The sequence below is a fragment of the Stegastes partitus genome, unplaced genomic scaffold, assembly GCF_000690725.1.
Source record: "Stegastes partitus isolate 25-593 unplaced genomic scaffold, Stegastes_partitus-1.0.2 Scaffold668, whole genome shotgun sequence".
Classification (NCBI taxonomy): domain Eukaryota; kingdom Metazoa; phylum Chordata; class Actinopteri; family Pomacentridae; genus Stegastes; species Stegastes partitus.
Genome location: NW_007578399.1, coordinates 37,555 through 52,976, shown reverse-complemented (window position 1 = coordinate 52,976; position 15,422 = coordinate 37,555). Strand labels below are relative to the sequence as shown.

Here is a 15,422-nt window from a genome sequence, read left to right as displayed (position 1 = left end):
AAAGGCGAAACTCACAACAGTCACTCAAATAACTAGAAACTGAAAAAAGTAATAATAAATAAAAATTTGTTAAATTATAATTTAGTGAAATAAGACGTTGCTTTTGAATTGTGGTTGAAAAGAATAATTAAAAAAAAACAACAACAAAATTGCCCTGAACAAATTAGAGCCCTTTGCTGATGAGCAGTGAAATCCAAACACCTGTCAACAGGTGCAGAAGTCTGATGGAGAGTTACAGAAAACACTTGATGGCAGCTCAAAGGGTTGGTCAGCTAAATATTAGTTCACGGGTCCCATCATGCTTGTTTGCTTGAGTGTGTTTTTTAAATTTCTGTTGAACCACAATTCAAAAGCAATGCCATGATTTTCATTACATTTTTATTTATTATTACTTTTGTCAACTTCAACTAATTTCAGTGACAGCTGTTGGGTATGAATACATTTGAGGACGACAGTAAGATGCTACTATCTAGAAGGCAACTCCCAGTTCAGCTCTGTTGAACAAATCCCTGTTGTGCTCGTGGCATTTATTTGATTTTTGATCACTGGTGGTCACGACATTTCTTCATGTCTGTCTTGTCAACAAACAACAGTGTGGGTTTTTCTTTTGTCGTATTTGTCTGACGGTGGCCACGGACACAAAACGATGTTCTGGATTAACTAACATAATGATAAACCAATTTAACAGTTGTGCTAGAAGAGGATTATTCACAACCTGACAGCAAAAAGTTGTTCCTATTAGTGGGTTAAAGCTGATCTCTTGGTATGAATGAATGATAAAGTTGCAGCTTTTAAGTCCTGTATAAAACTATACCTCGTTCAAAAGTGCTGCCAAATTTTCTCTCACCACTTTTCTGCACTTTAATAACATCTCCAACAAAATGCTAAAACCTGGAGGAGAAATATGTCACAGTCTGTAAGTTTTTATTAATTAGTTTGCGGAGAAACGTTCGACCGTGCAGAGACAAAACGTTCATCGGTGCACAAAGGAGCCGCATTGAGAATTCACGGTGTCGATCAATTGTGTTCGCATTATAGTGCGAGTAAGCAAGTATTTAAACAGCCTCGTATTTGTCATTATCGGCTGAAACGCAGTTCAGGGAAAACAGCCTGAATGTAGCTGGTTTTATTTGATCACGGGGACCCAGAAACAACAGATAGATGGATGATGCTCGGTACGTTATGTAAATGTGCGAATCAGTCCTGGAAACTTCTAACGAATGGGAAAAAAAAGTTGTGATGTTTGTGGAACCAACCAAAGACTCGTAATCAAAGTAAAATTTGCTATTTGATTAAATGCTATGTCTAAAACATGAAGTATTTCTCACAGGAACTTGTTTTGGTGGCCTTTATTTTCTCTGGTACTTGTATTCTTATTTTATTTACTTTTATTTTTTACTTTTATTTTTATTCTTATTTGGAATTTAACTGTACTCTGGCAAAACAATTTCCTTCGGGATGAATAAAGTTTATCTTTATCTTTATCTTTATCTTTAATTAGTGGAAGCGCTGCTCTACCTAAATTATCCTCTGATCCACTACAGCTTTCAGTTTTATTTGTTTTTTTCTCTCCAAGGGATTTCTGTCACCTCCGATGGGATCCTGAAGTTTTCTGTGTGTATTTGAAATTAAATTGTCCCGAATAGTGAAGTCTGGGCAGCTTGTCATTTTAACCAAGATAAATTAAAGGATATTTTATTAGTATTTCGCAGCTACTTGTGGGAGCTGTTGTTGTTCAATACCAATAAAATAAACATTATTCCCTTTTAGTTATAATGAAAACCATACATTTTAGTGTGATGATGTGGATGATGCAGCTCACATTGAAGAGGAATTACTCATTTAATCATTTTCTTTTTGCTCTCTCCTGTCAAGCGTCCGGTCTTCAGTGGCTGTCAGAAGAATTCAGCTTGTGTGCTCCTCTTAAAAACGCGATAGACGCCATTGGCTTCAAGAGCTGGCTCCAAGAGACCTGGGTCAACCTGGCCATGGTGGACTACCCTTACGAAGCTAATTTCCTCCAGCCGCTGCCTCGCTGGCCGATCCAGGTAGTAAAAAAAAATACTTAAAATTCAAATCAGCACCTTGAAAACCGGGCGTGTCAGTGGCTTCTTTCTAGGAAAACAGAAGTTTTAGTTAATGTTATATTCATTTTCTGTCAAAAGTTTCTTACTTTATCGCTACTTTGAATTGTGTTTGTCTTTGCTTAAGCGCCTAATTTGGCCTGACAGGCTGCCCTTAATTGAAATGAATGCGTGATTCAGCCGATTGTGTTACAAGTGTTTGTTGTGGTCTTCTAAGCTTTTGTTTACAACAGCTGTCAACTAAACTTCATCAATATTCATAAGGATCTAGTTCCTTTTTAGATTTTAAGTATTCTTTAGATGAGCAGCTACAAGTGAGCCACCGTTTCTTTTCTTCTCTCGTACCAATGAGTCCCTTTCATTCGCACGCTCCGTCAGATCTCCGAGGTGTTCCTGTTTCGGACGCTCGCGTTGGCGCCGCGGAAAGAGGACGACAAAAAAGTTGGCCACTCTGAGTCTCAATGGGACTGTAACAAATACTTAACTAGACACTTGATGCGAAAAAAAAAAGTAATCACAGGAAGAGTAAAAAAAAACAAACTGCAGCGCCGGTTTGAAACATTTTTCTTCACAAGATGCCCTTTGTTTTCATGTAAACGAGCTTGTGACAGCGCGGCGGCTGTTTTTCCGGAGGGCTGATTGACTTGGGGCTGCAGTGTATTCTAGCAGTCACCTTGGCACGTCACGTGTACAAACCAAGCCCTGCTATTGACCCCCCGACTCTCTGTTTTGGAGCTTGGAAACCCCCATCCGAGGGGCCCACACAGGAGCCTCATAGTTAAACCTCCACTAGTGGGATACATTTTTCACTCATCACTCATTAAACCCCTGAATGGATCCCGGAGCATCACGTTAGGTGAAATAAACACTAAATGGTCATTTTGAGCTTTTTTGCTTTTTTTTTGGCTCCTTGCCTTTAATGTATGCGACCCCTATGGGTGGTTTAAGCGGTTTAGGCAGTGGGTGCAAAGAGGAGCTTTTTTAATGACAAAGCTAATGTGATTATCTGAGTGAGTGTGAGAACGGGGTATTGAGGGCTTAGAGGAGGGAAATCTGTTGGCAGAGATGAATGTATAAGCCTAATCCTATCTGAAAAGTAAGGAGAAGATGCTTTGGAGCTATTGCAGTGTGTTTTTTTTTTTCCACAGTATAAATCTTTGGTTGGACATGTCTGTGGCCCTCCTCATCCATCGACCACCAACTCCTCCCCGGCCCGCAGACAAAAGCCTTAGTAACAGACTCCACACTAGTGCAGCTCCCCTCCAACCTCCAAACAAGAAAGCCCAGTTTCTCCGCTTCACAAAGAGCGCAGAACAACAGCCGCGGCCAGCTCTGCCGCTGCAACCATAACAACACGCAGCGAAATCAAACAAGAGCTGAAACCCCAAATATTTATCATTCACGCTATTAATTCCGCGAGTCAGCCGTGGCCAGGAGAAAAAAAAACAATGGTAATGAGAGCGAAATCTTTAAATTTTAAATCATTTAGATCATTGGCTTTAAGTAAATGGGCTCTCTCTCCTCCAGTGCCAAGAGCAGGGCGATAAATTCAAGTTCATTCCAGGGAATTTCATATGCAAATCAGGCGCCACCACTTTTTATGTGGAAAAACACTTTATGGGCCACGAAAAAAAAAAAAAAGCAATCTTCAGCCTTGTAAACAACTCGCATGTAGGGGAATTAGTTATTTTCATTTTCCTCTTTATTGCTATTCTAAAAAATGCATGGAGTTTTTAATAGATGTAATAGCTTAACCTGAGCTGTGATGTAATTAAACTGCTAATTAATTCTATTTGTTTTGCCTTTTTTTTTTTTTAACATTTATTTTCAAGGTGGTGTGCAAGCATCTCGGGTTCGATTCCGCCGTGTCCGACCAACAGCTGCTGCACGGAGTCTCCCAGGCAGCCAAGGTTTACTACAACTACACCGGAAGCGCTTCCTGTCTCAACACGTCTCAGACAGCGACCAGCAGCCTCGGTGAGCTCGGCTGGACCTACCAGGTGCGTAGCGGAGCGCCGGGATCGGTCTTGTCATGCTGAATAAATTGGTGCACAAGAGGTGTCAGCGGGCAGCTTTACCTGTCAGACCGAATACGTGTTCAATCCGTCTTCCTCAGGCCTGCACGGAGATGGTGATGCCCATGTGTACAGATGGCGTGCAGGACATGTTTGAACCCGAGGAGTGGAACTTCCAGGCCTTCTCTGATTGGTGCAACACCATGTTCGGCGTCCGGCCGCGGGCCGATTGGGCGGGAACGGTCTTCGGGGGAAAGGAGATCGCCTCTCACAGCAACATCATCCTCAGGTGAGCATCGCTTGCATTGTATTGGCTGAGTGAGCAATTTAAATGCAGATGTTGATTAATTTTTTTTTTACTGCGGGCAAATTAAGATTCCTCACATGGGTAGCAACAGGAGGTAGACAAAGGTATGCAGACCTTGTATGACTGTAGCTCAATCAGAAGCACAAAGTGAGCCATATAACAATGAATGCAGCGTTTGTTCAGCTATTAAAAGGTCTGGCAGCCTGCAATTTGATACGAGCTCTGAAAGCGACCTTTGGTATCTGGCAGTCATCAGCAACGCCAGTGGTTTAGTTGTGTTTTGTTCTCTCAACACCTTTTATCTCTTCTGCTGCTCTGAACCTCATGCACTTTCTTTTTTGTTGTTTGTTTGTTTCTGATACAGTTTTACTCACTGTGGACTCTTTTTTTTTTTTAAACACTAGAAAGTCCTGCATCTCTACTGAAACAGCACAACTATGGCTGGAAGTAGAGAGAAATGTGTTTTGTACAGTGTGACACAGTTGTGCCATAAATTATAAGAAGGTAAAAGCGAAATTATTCAGTTTATTGATTGATTGATTTTTACAAAATTTGAAAGTTGCAGTTAACATGTACAACATTTTTCCAAATGTCTAAAACTGTTTCCAATATAGAAAAAATGTTGACTTTACAGATTATACATATTTTACTACTTACATTTTTAACTTGTTTCCATAACCTGCAATTCAGCTCAGTTTGCCCAAAAAGTCCAGAATTTTTCTTACAGTATTTTGTTGAATCTGGTTACTGCTCTGATTGCAAGGTGGCTCGGTGGTTAGCACCGTTGCCTCGCAGCTAGAAGGTCGCCGGTTCGTGTCCCGGTGAGGACACTGGGGATCTTTCTGCGTCGAGTCTCCATGTTCTCCCCGTGCAGCGTGGGTTCTCTCCGGGTTCTCTGGCTTCCTCCCACACAGTCCAAAAACATGTTGTGGTTAATTGGTGATTCTAAATTGTCCGTAGGTGTGAATGTGAGTGTGCTTGGTTGTCTGTCTCTAAGTGTAGCCCTGTGATAGACTGGTGACCTGTCTAGGTGAACCTGCCTTCACCCTGAGTCAGCTGGGATAGACTCCAGCCCCCCACGACCCTAGTGAGGATTAAGCGGTGTAGAGATAATGGATGGATGGATGGTTGCTGCTCTCAGTTTATTTTTGGCTTATTTTTTGATGAAGCATGTAGAAATAAATGATTTTGGTCAAATATCTTGACTTTGAACTTAGACTTGGTGTTGAAATAGAACCACAGCTCACAGGTGAGTAGTTCAAGGACCACTGGAAAGTTGAAAAGTTGACAATTCTTTCTGTTTTCACCATTTCTGGCAGTTTTAACATTTATTTTATACATAATACAATACATATTTTTATACTTTATTTGCTGTCCTCGTGTTTTTTTCTTCTCCGTAACTTGTTTTCACATAAATATTAGATACCACAGTACACCGACAGCTCACAAAACACGTTGTGACTGTTTACATCCTGATGCTATCGTGTACAAAGCATTTTAATTATACCACAAGTCCCCCATGATGCGAGTTTGTTAATTATGAACAATGTTGTGTCGGATTCTCATCGAACACGTCTCTGCATGTTGAATTCCAGTAACGGAGGACTGGATCCGTGGTCCGCCGGCGGAGTGACTCACAACATCACGGATTCTCTGATCTCCATCATGATTCCCGACGGCGCTCATCACCTGGACCTCCGCTACAGCAACGACCTCGACCCGCCGTCGGTCCGCGCTGCCCGGGCGTTAGAGGTGAAGTATTTCCGGCAGTGGATCAAAAAGGCTAAAAAGACTCACCAAGCTGCACCAACCCACCAAACTCAGTAAAATCCTGCAAACTGGGATATTCGTGATATCCAGGAATTAGCTTTAATTTGCGCGACATGGTATTTCACACGGTGCTGTTATAATGCCAAAGTTTGTTCCTTCTTTTTTAATCGGTTCCTGTCTTAATCAGCCATGTTTGGCACTGGAATATGAAAACACCATTATCTTTGACCTACTTAGACACACTCCACGTCTTTATGCCAAACTATGAATTTTCCAAGGGCTTGGAGACTAAAGGTACTGTATTATCTGCAAAAATCACATCTGTTAGTCACGTGAAAACCAATAATAACAATGCTGCGGTGTAAATACGTTTGTTTATTCATGTAATCACATCATCACCATCACAAGACTGGATGATCCTCATGTAAAGTTTCCCAAACCCCATTAAGACCCGTCCGTCTCCAAGCTCACGATTTCTTGTCTTCAGTCGATTTTACAGTCATGGCTGAGATGACACTTAGCTTCATTGTTCCATGTTCACATCACCTTAGTTTTGGGTTGTCATTCAGCTGCATTTGTTCTTTTCCAAGTATAATATGCTTCTTAACAACAACAAAAAGAAAAAGTCTCAGGAGAATAGTTTGGCACCTAATATAAAAGAGAAATCCCATTTTTACAAGATTTTCACTGCACAAAGTGTGATAATAAACTTAATTTGTGTTGCTCACAGAAGAAAGGTGCCTTCCCTGCTGTATTTTATGTCTTCTGCTGATTTTCTTTATACGCTGTCATTCCCCAAGAATCACGTCTTCCGGTAAAACTGATTAAAAAGCTGCAAATTTACTGTCGTACAATCCTCCTTATTGTCTTTTCATCATGCGTGGATGTTCCGCTGAGCGCACCCTTTGTCATGTTTTAGAAAGACTAAAGGCTTCGAGTTCCACTTCCAGCGAGCAAGAACAATTGCACGTGCTTGAGATTTAATAAAAACCCAATCGGAGGAGGCCAATAAAGTGAGTGGTGGGAGGTTATTGCAGCTATGCCTGCTGACCTCACCCCCGTGGACCAACCTGTGGGATTCCCCCTAGCACGCATTAATTCACTGGCTGCCATTAAAGCTCTAAATTGTGGCACCAAGGCAGCCCATAGACTCTGGTTTGTTCCCCCCCTGCAAGTAATATTATTAATACAGCTCCTGTGGTGCCAAAGAGGTTGAGGAGGGTTGATGGAAGGTTAAGAGTGAGCTGGTGAGAGGATGCAGAGACCAAGAAGGCTTTTGTAGTTCACGGGGTAGTCACCTTTTTTTTTTTTTTTTTTTTTAATGTCGAGATAAAAGCCTCAAATGCCATGAAAATACTAAAAATCCTACGTGACTGCTAATGAAAATATCTTTTCTGTCTTCATTTTTAGTCTCTTATGTAAAGCAAAAACTTCCTGACATGACATGACCTTGGTGCAGCAGATGGGAAACATGTCCCGCGCTGGTATGTGGGTTGATTTTCTACCCGGAGACACAAAAGCCGCCCGACTTCTCAACATTTTTTGTCACAGGCTCGACTGAATTTCAGTCACTCTCGGTAGAAAGAAGCGCAGCTAAACATGGGGGAGGACGGCCTTCTCCGCCACTAAATGCCCTCCTTAAACTTTTCTCAGGACTTTGAGAGGTCATTAATTTTGCCAGCCTTTTCTATGTCTCTGACACCGGCCATCAATCAGAGGTGTTATTAGTATTCGCTCAACCTCAAACTCCCGAGTATGTCCCTGCTCAGACGGAGGAGGGGGGGGACGACCACACACTAGTAGGAAGAGATTAAGGCTGTGCGTGTCACATCACGTTGTCGTGAGCAGCCCCTCTCCCTCGGGGCTGGGTGCTGCTGAATAAGGAAATTCTCCAGTGTGCGGTGGTAATGTTTAACAATATCTCAACCGAATGGAACAACTTTGCCGGCGGACAAGGCTGCTCATGTTTTTATAAATTCCCCAAAGGTTTGAGTTTTTGAAAATGTAATGCGTAGTTGGAGGGTTTGTGACTAACACAGTATTAAAAAAAAACAGGCCTATTATTGGGATTTAACAAACAATTTCCTATTTAAATTGTCAAAATAATTAAAAACCTCCTCAGTCGTGTTTGTGTGTGTGTATATATTTATATATTTTGAGCTGCCCCAGCCCATCCCCTCTCACCCTCTCAGCCTTTATGCAACAATAGAAACTTGTTTCCGGGATCTGTGCGTCAGGCTCTGTGATGTGAATGACCCACCAGCACAAAAGCCAAGACCCCCTGACTAGAAAAAAGGGGGATATGGCTGCCACGACTGTGATGATGTCACTTTGCCAAAATTGTGCCGCGAGCGAAGAGAGGGAGGCGAAATCACTTTGGGCAGGCATTAAAAGCTCAGCACTCCGCCGAATCCACGAGATGCTGTGATGTGGCTGCAGCTGCTTTCCTCCTACACGTATTACTATAATGAACTAGTGAAGCTGGGAATACAAATTCAAAGCTCTGGTAAAGTTTTGAACCTTAACTTTGAGTCAGGCGCTTATTTTTGCCCAAAAACGTGTGAAATAAGTACAAATTCAGTTCGGTTTCAATTTGTTTTTTCATTATCAGCTGTGTAAATAGTGTGAAACTCTTTGTTTTCTAACCATTTGTTGCTTTTAGGTTTGTTTCTCAGCCATCAATTTCACTGTCCCAGGAGCTAGCATAACCTTTTCACCCCTTATATGAGTCAGTGAAAGCACCATCAGTTATTTTATTTTCAACTGTTCCGCTCCAGCATCGTATAAAAATGGAAGAATAAACAGAAAGCTTAATGTTATCAAAGGATGCGACGGGTAGAAACGTCTCTATTTTCTGCACAGATGGAAAAGTTAGAAAATACACCGAGAGCGTAACAGTGAGTTTTTGGGGTCCGTCAAACTTTGTCCAACAGTTAAATTGGCTCAAAAATTCTCTTGAGTCGCGTTTGAAATTCCACTTAAATTCAGATAAGTGCTGGCAAAGCAGCAGTCTGGCTCTTGGACACATCCTCCATTGTATTCAGCGCTGGCCGAGAAGCTTCCTGTAAATACGTTATTGTTTACAACAGAAGTTTCATACCCAGGATTTCTTAAGGTCAACATTTCTTCTGGCACACTGAGCCCGAACTGCACTTTATTCCCCTTTAATTTAACAGCTCCGGCAGCTTTTCTAGTTAAATCGACTGTTCATTATTGAGACCCATTTTACGAAGGGGCTGTGAGGTGCAATTTAATGAATCTCTGGCACAAAGCTCCCTTTCAGTGCTGCGCGAAGAATAGAGGCTATTTAGACCCTGTAGGGCTTTATGTCAAAGGCAGCCCATAATAGTTGTCAGGCCAGGGCAGAAATTCCCACTGGCCTGGGAATGCACTAGAAATCAACTTTTGCCATGAGCAGATTAAGACACAAGCAAGCAGTTGGGAAGATTCTCCCAAATAGTGGCATCTGTTTGGGCACAAGGATTTTCCCACAGAAAAGAAGCCTTTCTCTCTACTGTAGAGCCGCGATTTGATAGCCGGGTTTGTTTCAGTGCCCAAAGGAACAGTAATTAGATTACAAGTTAACTTTTTATTTGGCAAGCGCAGGCAGGGGAAAAATAAGTTGGCGTGAAGACTCTGTCGTGTTTTAAATTGTTTGTAAAGCAAACAAGAAGGATTTTTTATGAGATGTTTAACTTTTTTTTTTATGCATGTTTTTGGTTTAAACTTGGCTTTAGCACAAATGTAACCAAACAAGATATTTAGTTGTAGGTTTAAAAGAGAGATTTTTGTGTTACAACCATGCCTGCTGAACAAAAAATCCATCCAGCAGGACTTTCAAGGCTTTTCGTCTAACTGTTACAGTAATATCCTCCAGTTTCATGAAAGCTTTTTTTGGTTCAGAGCACACACAAACAGTTAAAACTGGAGGGGGAGCGTTCTGACAGAGGTTATTGTCTTCAGCTCAGCGGGGAATTTCAGACAAATCCCTCTTAGATGCAGGTGGTCGGGCACAAGCAAAGAGTTAAGTCCTGCGGTCCCTTTGCCCCTCCTCTTTGATGTTCTGACATCATTAGCCCGGCCCCCTGAAAGATCTCCTCGCTTTCCTCAGAGCCCGTCACTTCTACTCTGGAATGTTTACAGGAACTTCATGAGCAGCATCAGGACCAAGTGTTTATCAGAGGAAAAAAGACATGCTCTGAAGAAATTTTTGGTTCAGGGATCACAGTGGATGCCACAGGTGTAGCCGCTGGGCTCAACAGAGTAATGGCTGTTCAGGCTGCAATCATGAACCCTCAGTTCATGAATTTCTGCTTCCCTGGTTCTGTGATGGAGTACGATGTGGAAAAAAGTCTGGATGGGAGTCTCCTGGGTGAGGCAGAAAATGACGAGGACTACAAAGAGACCACCAGGGACTTGCTGAGCTTCATAGATTCAGCCTCAAGCAATATCAAGCTGGCTCTGGACAAGCCAGTGAAATCCAAAAGGAAAGTCAACCACCGGAAGTATCTTCAGAAGCAGATCAAAAGGTGCACTGGCATTATAACACCAGGAAATGTAGCAGAGGCCCCAGTAAAGAGACAGGGCTCCCCCCTGACTCAGCCGAGCCCTTTGCAGAGCAAAACTTTACCTAAGCGTGATGGGGTTCAGGCCAACCTACAGAGCAAGAGCTTGGCAGCACTCTTCAGCCCTGTGAAGGATATAAGGGGTGAAAAAGCCAAGAAGCCGCCCCTGAGGCACCGCAATCTGCCTCCTTCTTTCTTTACCGAGCCTGCAAACTGCTCCAAAGTCAGCTCCACATCCGGGATGACGCTGAAGGACTTGGAACGAGGCAATCCTGAGGCTGCGGAGTTCTTCGAGCTCCTGGGGCCTGACTACAGCAACATGGTGAGCGAGCAGGACCTGTATCAAGGTATGCCTTTCAGGGTGCAGCCGGAGCTGGGAAGCCCGGATCCTGCCTCCTACGATGCTCACCATTTAGTCGGCGGTCTCCTCTATTCCGAGCCCTGGACTAGCTGCTCAGGACCCTCTAAGAAACTAGGGGAGACCCTTCGTACAGGCCCAGCCCAGCCTCCTGCCTACTGTCACTCTGAGGCTGCTTCGGGGCCCATAGAAGACAATGCACTGTGCACTTTGGCCTTCCCCAACTTCTTCACAGACTGCTCCATACCTCAGGTCACTTATGATTTAAGTGGTGGTTATAACAGAGCTAATTATTCATCTCTATGAGAAACTGACAACTGTGCTGTTAGAAATGCTGGTTTTAAAAAAGAAAAAGGAAAAAAAAATGCTGGTAAAATTGCAGAGACAAGTTTAACAGTAGTTTAAGAGAGTTTCATGTTACTGTATCGTATATGTTTATCTGCTGTGGACGTCATATTGCAACTGGAAAACATGTAGTATCATCCCATGCAACTTTTTCCCCACGAAAACAACTTTTTTTCATTCAGAAAAAATGTGAAAAGCTCTTTAAAGTATCCCAGTTTCAGTTGCTTCACACGTGGATCTGATTTTCTTTATCTCAGGCAATTTGCAATGACATTCTGTATGAAAACACATCCGACTCTGGTTCTGCTTCAGCTTTGTCAATGAGGCTTATTCTTTTGGGAATTGGTTCATCAGACATCAATACATTTTTATATTTTGCAAAAAGAAAAACACACAAGCTGCAGACACACTTGTTGGTTTAGTTCACTAAACATCAGCTTTTCCTAGAAAGTGATTATGATAGAACTGTCTGACAAAACAACAGAGGCACTTTTTCCATTCCTGTTAGAAGCAGCTCTGTGCAGCAACATAAAAAAAGGAAGACTAATTTTTTGCTGATTGCGACGATGTTTGATGCCATGTTTGCTTTACAAAATTTTATAACTCTGAATTGATTTTCAGCTGGCAGATTGACCAATCGTGTCCCTTTTTTTTCTTGGAAAAAAAGCATTTAATGTATCTAGTTATTGTAAGAAGACAAAATAAAGCTGGTCTTTATTACTGTGTCTGTTTTTGTGTGCGTAGAAGAAGGTGGGATGTAATTAAAAAACCCTTAATGGAAGACGAAGTAAGTCTGCGAAATACATTCATACAGTGTTGCACAGAGTTAAGCGGCATTACAGAAAGACGCTGCGCTGCATCATTAATTCTACATTTCTTCTGGGACAGCGAGCAGCCTGGTAAACACCCTGTGCTACATAAATACCTCAGAAATTTGGAGATGAAAAAAAAATATAAGTTCGTGTAAATGTTAAGCCTCTTAACATTATTACCCCTAATTAACTTGTTAAGTTTTCAACAAACACATTCTTACTTCCCCAAATGAGCAAAGATGGAAGAAGTGTGACATTATTATCAATTAATTTCACACTCGTGGCTACCACGCCGCTGCACTGGTCCACTGCGTGGCTAAATGTCTAATAATGGGCTTTGTGCTCGTAATTATTCATTTATTTTCTGCAGTTTTGCAGCGAAGTTGATTGGGGATTTAATCGTGAAAGTGTAACCTTCTCACTGAAGATCTCTCCCTGGGGATTTGAATACCACAATCCTACTAAGTGCATACATTATTACCTCCCTCTGCTGGCTGCTGGAGGTTCATTCATTTACATTCCAACATGGAGCCAGATCTCATCACGGTGAAGTCTTGAAATTTCCGTGATTGAAAAAAATGATTGGATGAGATTGGGCGTGAAGACCGATGATTTAGAGGCTCAATCAAACTAAACCTGCATTGTAGGAACTGCAAACCTGAGTCCATTTTGTCTTAAAGCAACTAGAACATCCTGACTTTTTAGAGACATTCCAATAAGAACATTATTTTAGTCTTTCCAAGGACTCAAAAGGTGTTCCCCTGTGACAGCCAGTTGTTTCAGGGGAACCAGAAGCTTTACAAGAGGAACTTGAAGTCAAGGAAAGCTCCTAAACTCTCTATTTATAAATTCCAGCTTTTTTCTGTTTTCATTTTTTTTTTCTCCAGAAATGCAGCTGTTGTATCTTAGTTGGCTGAACATGCATGATGTCTCAGTGCTGCACTCCTTCACTCTGTGCACACATTCATTGAGCTGCCACAGCAGACTCTAATTATTCACCATTTGGCAGCTCAGGTGGAGTTTACAAGGAGTCAAGTACCATGTCTAGTTGGTGGGAAAAAAAGCAAAAGCAACTTTCACTTTTCTACCACAGTTTATTGACCCATAGCTTGCTCCCTTCCTCAGTTTTCAATCAAGAAAATATATCAAATGCCAAGGGAGCACATATACTAGTATATCCGTCAGTGCTGCCTCTAAGCCTGTAAGCAGCCACATGCACTAGATGGCAGTAATGTTCTACTGAAAGCCAGCGTCCACCACTCCCATCCAGACAGAAATGATGTTTGATTTTATGTATGTAATTGTAGCTTTTTGTGGTAAGCACTGAGTGCTTCTTCAGATGTCTTTCCATAAAATGAATCTGTCCTGAATTTAGCATGTTGGAGGGGGGAATGGATGGTTGTAAAGCATCATCTTTAATCTCTCAGTCTTCCTCAGCTTTGGCTTAAAAGGATTCCCGGTCACCACTGTTAAGATGCTTACTCCTGTTAGCATAAAATATGACGCTGTACATATTCATTGTAGTACATGTTCTGCATTGAATCTAATATTGTCTGACAGTCTTCAGCTTTACCTCCTGGCAGTTGTCTTTATTTGCAAATTGGTCCACGTTGCCCCTTTGTCATACACAGGGTAGAACAATATCTACAGCAAGCTATACACACACACACACACACACAGAAGGGGTATGGATTTTCTGTCCCTGCGTTAACACCAGCTGATACGTTTAGATTAGACCCCACTGATGGAGCCACAACTGTATCCTGCTTTGATTTATGCCACACAGGAGATGCAATGTTTGTTAAAGTGATTAACAAGATCTGTGTTGGTGCAGACCTGAATACCAAGAGCCAGATACGTAGGTGAACTATAATACAGATTTTCTCCTGGTATCCTATATAATGTGTCCTGTACTAATAATAAAATGCACGCAGGCAGATGATATATAGTGTGTATATATAATACAACCGTAACGGAAATGAACTCCACTGAAGAAAAGTTACTGTGCTGCACTGGAAATTGAGCATCCACATCCATACTTGCCCTCTCACTGACCTTTCACAGTTAGTCCTCATGTCTTGTTAACACCACCAGGGCGGAAGCTCCGTGGAAGATGATATTCACAAGCCTTTACAGCCTCTCTTTGTGACATTCAACTTTTGTCTATAAGCTTATGTCAAAGAATAACTTTTTTATTTTAGATTTTTTTTTTTTTTTCCATGGAAGGCAAATAAGAATTCCTATGCAGTCTACTGAGGCATTACCATTATCCTAAACTAATTGCTTTGCAGGAACTATTATAAATTAAAAGAGGTTCATGCTTGGCTTAATAAAATTACCTCTAAATTGCTCTTGGTATCCCTTGATTATAGTTTATCTGCTTGTAAAGATCACATTAATCTTTAAAACTTGGCATTTCTATTTGCATATATGCCCATATACACAGTAATGCAATACATCTGTCATGTCCCAGTGTTGGTCAGTGATTTCATTTGTGTCTCAGCGCACAAAAGAATGTCTCTCTATTACCAGCCCACACAGTAACTGACACATTCTTTCTTCTTGAAGATATTCTTTCTAGGTCTTCAAACAGATCTCCATTCAGCACGTACTAAACTGTAAATCCTGAAACTCAGAAATGTTATTTCATCATAAAGCACATTGTAGGCTGCTTCCCACCATTCAAGGGCATCCTACTGCAAGTTCTTTTGTAAACAAGGTCAGTGCACAGAGATATGACTTCACAGTACACCCTGTGTTTCTGGCATCTTGTGTTGCAAAGGCCTCAACCACTGATAGCAGTTAGAATCAGAATCAGCTTTTATTGCAGATAAGTATGCGCATGCAGGGTCTCTGTGTGGTGGAGTGTCGATGAAGAAATATGAAAACAGAGACAATACTAGCAGGTAAGAATACAAACACAACTCCCTAAACAGACAGGTGATCAATAAATATTCATTTTTTACATAATAAGGAACCCCGACCTGACCATCTTCCCGTCTTTGCACTGAGATTACCCCAAAACACAGTTCGCTCAGAGCGCAGTATATTTCTTTCCATATGCATTTCATGTCTCACCGCTTTCCATTTAAGTCTGCATTCATTTTCAGCAGCTATGATGCACTGTTTTCCTCCTCGGGGTGTTGTGGGAATGCTTGCTTACATC

At 41.7% G+C, this 15,422-nt stretch overlaps 2 protein-coding genes across 2 annotated transcripts in view; both read left to right on the top strand.

The window, feature by feature from the left end:
- The window catches only part of prcp (prolylcarboxypeptidase (angiotensinase C)), a 13,634-nt gene extending 6,615 nt beyond the window's left edge, over nt 1-7,019 (top strand). The window contains exons 6-9 of the mRNA XM_008290352.1: nt 1,876-2,048; nt 3,917-4,084; nt 4,201-4,388; nt 6,002-7,019. Coding sequence (XP_008288574.1) covers nt 1,876-2,048; nt 3,917-4,084; nt 4,201-4,388; nt 6,002-6,233 — 761 coding nt within the window. The 3' untranslated portion in view covers nt 6,234-7,019. The remainder of the gene's footprint in view (nt 1-1,875; nt 2,049-3,916; nt 4,085-4,200; nt 4,389-6,001) is intronic.
- A 1,428-nt stretch (nt 7,020-8,447) lies between these two features.
- fam181b (family with sequence similarity 181 member B) lies at nt 8,448-12,164 on the top strand. Its single transcript, XM_008290348.1, has one exon. The coding sequence runs from the start codon at nt 10,443-10,445 to the stop codon at nt 11,403-11,405; it is 963 nt and encodes a 320-aa protein (XP_008288570.1). The 5' UTR covers nt 8,448-10,442; the 3' UTR covers nt 11,406-12,164.
- The last annotated feature ends 3,258 nt before the right edge of the window (nt 12,165-15,422 follow it).

Excerpts from the sequence above, each read along its gene's own strand:
- fam181b (XM_008290348.1), top strand. The coding sequence starts at position 10,443 with ATGGCTGTTCAGGCTGCAATCATGAACCCTCAGTTCATGAATTTCTGC.